Below are 3098 nucleotides of genomic sequence, written 5' to 3'. Positions count from 1 at the left end.
CTTGCCATAAATGTAGTATCTAAATCTCTCGACGGATTCGACGACCGCAAGCGTCTCCAGCTCGTAGCTGTGATACTTTTTCTCCGCGTCTGTGGTCGCGCGACTATAGTATATGACTGGTTTCCAGTTTTCGTTTTCTTTTTGTAACAACACGCCGGCCAGACCGACTGAGCTCGCGTCAGTATGCACTTGGTGTTCCGCATCAACTCGAAATGCAGTCATCACTGGTCGAGACACTAAAATCGTTTTTAGTTTATTAAACGCACTTTCCTGATATTCAGTCCAAACGAATGTTTCATTTTTACGCAGTAATCGATTTAACGGAGCGGCTATTAACGCATAGCCCGGAACAAATTTACGAAAATAACCGCTGAGTCCGAGAAACTGTCTAACTTCGGTTACACCTGTTGGCGTTTTATAATCGCGTATCGATAAAGTTTTCGCTAAACCTGGCGCAATACCATCCGGAGTTAGCTCATGACCCAGGAATTCAATTGTATGTTTCAAAAACTCGCATTTTTGTATATTCAACGTTACGTCTGCTCCGCGAAGAGCACTTAACACTCGATGTAGTTTTTCATACATTTCGTTTATCGTTTGACTTCCGATTAAAATATCGTCCATATAGTTCATCATATCGTCACTCTTAACACTTTCTTTTATTTTGACAATTAATCGCTGAAACACTACAGGTGCGTTTTTTAGCCCAAAAGGCATTCGCTTAAATTCGAATAACCCCTGTGTCGTTACAAACGCAGTATACTTCTGACTATCTCTCGCGATAGGTATTTGGTAATACCCGCTATTTAAGTCTAGCACTGTAAAATAAATGTACTGCTTAGCATTTTGCAGCTGTTCCTCAATATTTGGCATTGGGAAAACTTCTTTACGCATATGTAAATTCAACCGCCTGAAATCAACACACAAACGCTCGCTTCCGTTTTTCTTTTTAACTAAAATCATTGGACTCGCATATTCAGAGTTGGATTTACTAATAATGTCACACTCCAAAAGTTCATTAATCATATCCGCTATAATTTCTTTTTTAGGCTCAGGAACCCTAAATGGTTTCTGCGCGATCGGAACATCAGTATCAAGATCAATTGTCATCTCATTTTTAGCACGTAAATCGTCAGTACCGCATTTGAAATCGTCGATATTAAATTTATTATCGCTCGCAAACGTAATACGGCCATCTACGATAACAGCCCGCATGTCATTAAAAAGGTCCTGACCCAATAGTACATCCGCCGTTAAAAGTTCGTCGTCTACCACAAACAGAGTAACGAATCGCTTTAAGTTATCAATCTGTAATTGAACACGAATTTTTGCGTGCGCGTATATAACACCACCGCAAAAACCACTTATCTTCAGTGCGCATTTTTCTTTCTCACAGCTTATCTTGTTGGCTATGGTAGCTCTGACCATGCTGCACTCACTACCCGTGTCAATAAATGCCATCAATTGTTGCCCGTTTACAACGACACATTGCTCAAAAATGTTATTCGTGATTATTTCTCGCTGTGCCTTTGTTTTCCTTACTGCCATTTTCTTTTTCCCGCAATTTTCGGGTTCATTTTTAGGATGCACTTTGTCGCAATCTACACACCTTCGCCTGCGTTGTGGTTTCGGGCATTTACTCGAAACATGTCCTTTTTCTTGGCAATTGTAACAAATGATTTGTTTGCTTTTATCACCCTTATCGCTTACGCTTGTCTCACTTTCAGTGGATTTTTCATATTTACCCGAACGCGTCGGAATGTTTTTTGTATAATCGGTTATTGTTTGGCGGAATTCGCGCAATGTTTTAAAACGAGTAGTTGCCACCGCCACTTGTAGTTCACGATGTTTCAACCCATCTCTAGCATATTTCACAATTGCAGACTCACTTAATGCATACCGCTTTCCTAACGCACTCACACGAAAACAATAGTCCAATAAGTTTTCATTTGGCCTACGCACTGCCTGACTCATTTTGTAGTGTATGTCAGCTTCATCCGGAATACAGCTGAACTCTTCACACAAACTTTGTGATAGTTCATTCCAATTGGAGTACAATTTGTCTGCCGAATTGAACCAAAGTTTTGCGGCGCCTTTGAGTCGACTATACACAGTCAACAACAAGCACTTTTCTTCCCACTTATAGGCACTGATCGCACCATTCACTCTATCTACGAATTGCTCGACGGTGATCGACGAATCGTTCGTTGGATCGAAGTCCGGTATCGTCTCTGCAATTTCTTTTACAGAATAATTGCTTTTATTTGCACTTGTACTTGGTGACTCTAAGCGTGTTTGTTCCGCATGAGAGTTTGAAATACTCGCATTAACACTAATTGGCGTATTTATGTTCGACTGCATCAGCTGCAGCACCGAGCTGAACATTTCGCGTAACTCGTTTATTTGACATTGCACATTCGTTTGAGTAAAATCGATCACGTCCGCACCAACAGCTTCACTCAGTCGCAAAATTAGTTCATTTTTATGCCCTTCTGTCTCTAGATTTCTTTCGCTAAGCAGCTCTTTTATTTCGGACAGCTTTAAACTACTAATTTTCACTACCGGCATTTTGATTGTTTACGTTTTTCTTTTTGTACAGAATTCTAAATAGAATTCAATTCGCTTTTGTTTTGCTTATTATTTCTAATGTCGCACTATGCTATTGCATTCACACTTGCATGTTTTCGCAACCGTTCAGGGATATTAATCGATCGTCCCTTTTTGGCTACGATAACGCTTATGTTCTTGAATATTAGTTCACAATTTTCTTTTGTATCGTTCTTCGCAAATAGAGGATATTATACGTTCATCCTATTCTCGCGTATGACAACTTTACGTTAGATGTTGTATATCGCTGCCGTTCAGGGATATTACTCGATCATCCCTTTTTAACTTATGGACAAATAACGCTCTGCCCGATTTATTTGAATTCAACGTTCAACAAAATTCTCGGAATGCCAGCGGAGCACCGGCGTTTGCCCAGCGGAGTCTCACCAAACCGTTACTCGCGCAATTTCACAATCGTATACGCAGATTCATCCCCTTCTGACCTGAAAGGCTCCTGAAAGGCTATGATGGTACTCCGGTCCAAGAAATGA

At 40.5% G+C, this 3098-nt stretch overlaps 1 protein-coding gene across 1 annotated transcript in view; it reads right to left on the bottom strand.

Moving 5' to 3' along the window:
- The window catches only part of LOC118738290 (uncharacterized protein K02A2.6-like), a 6700-nt gene extending 4132 nt beyond the window's left edge, over positions 1-2568 (bottom strand). Inside the window, exon 1 of the mRNA XM_036469214.1 lies at positions 6-2568. Within this exon, the coding sequence (XP_036325107.1) occupies positions 6-2568 (2563 nt within the window). The remainder of the gene's footprint in view (positions 1-5) is intronic.
- Between the last annotated feature and the right edge of the window lie 530 nt (positions 2569-3098).

Source organism: Rhagoletis pomonella, unplaced genomic scaffold (genome assembly GCF_013731165.1).
Source record: "Rhagoletis pomonella isolate Grant_MI unplaced genomic scaffold, Rhpom_1.0 Rhpom_scaffold_00004, whole genome shotgun sequence".
In the NCBI taxonomy this organism is placed as follows: Eukaryota; Metazoa; Arthropoda; class Insecta; order Diptera; family Tephritidae; genus Rhagoletis; species Rhagoletis pomonella.
This window is presented reverse-complemented; position numbering and strand designations above follow the sequence as displayed.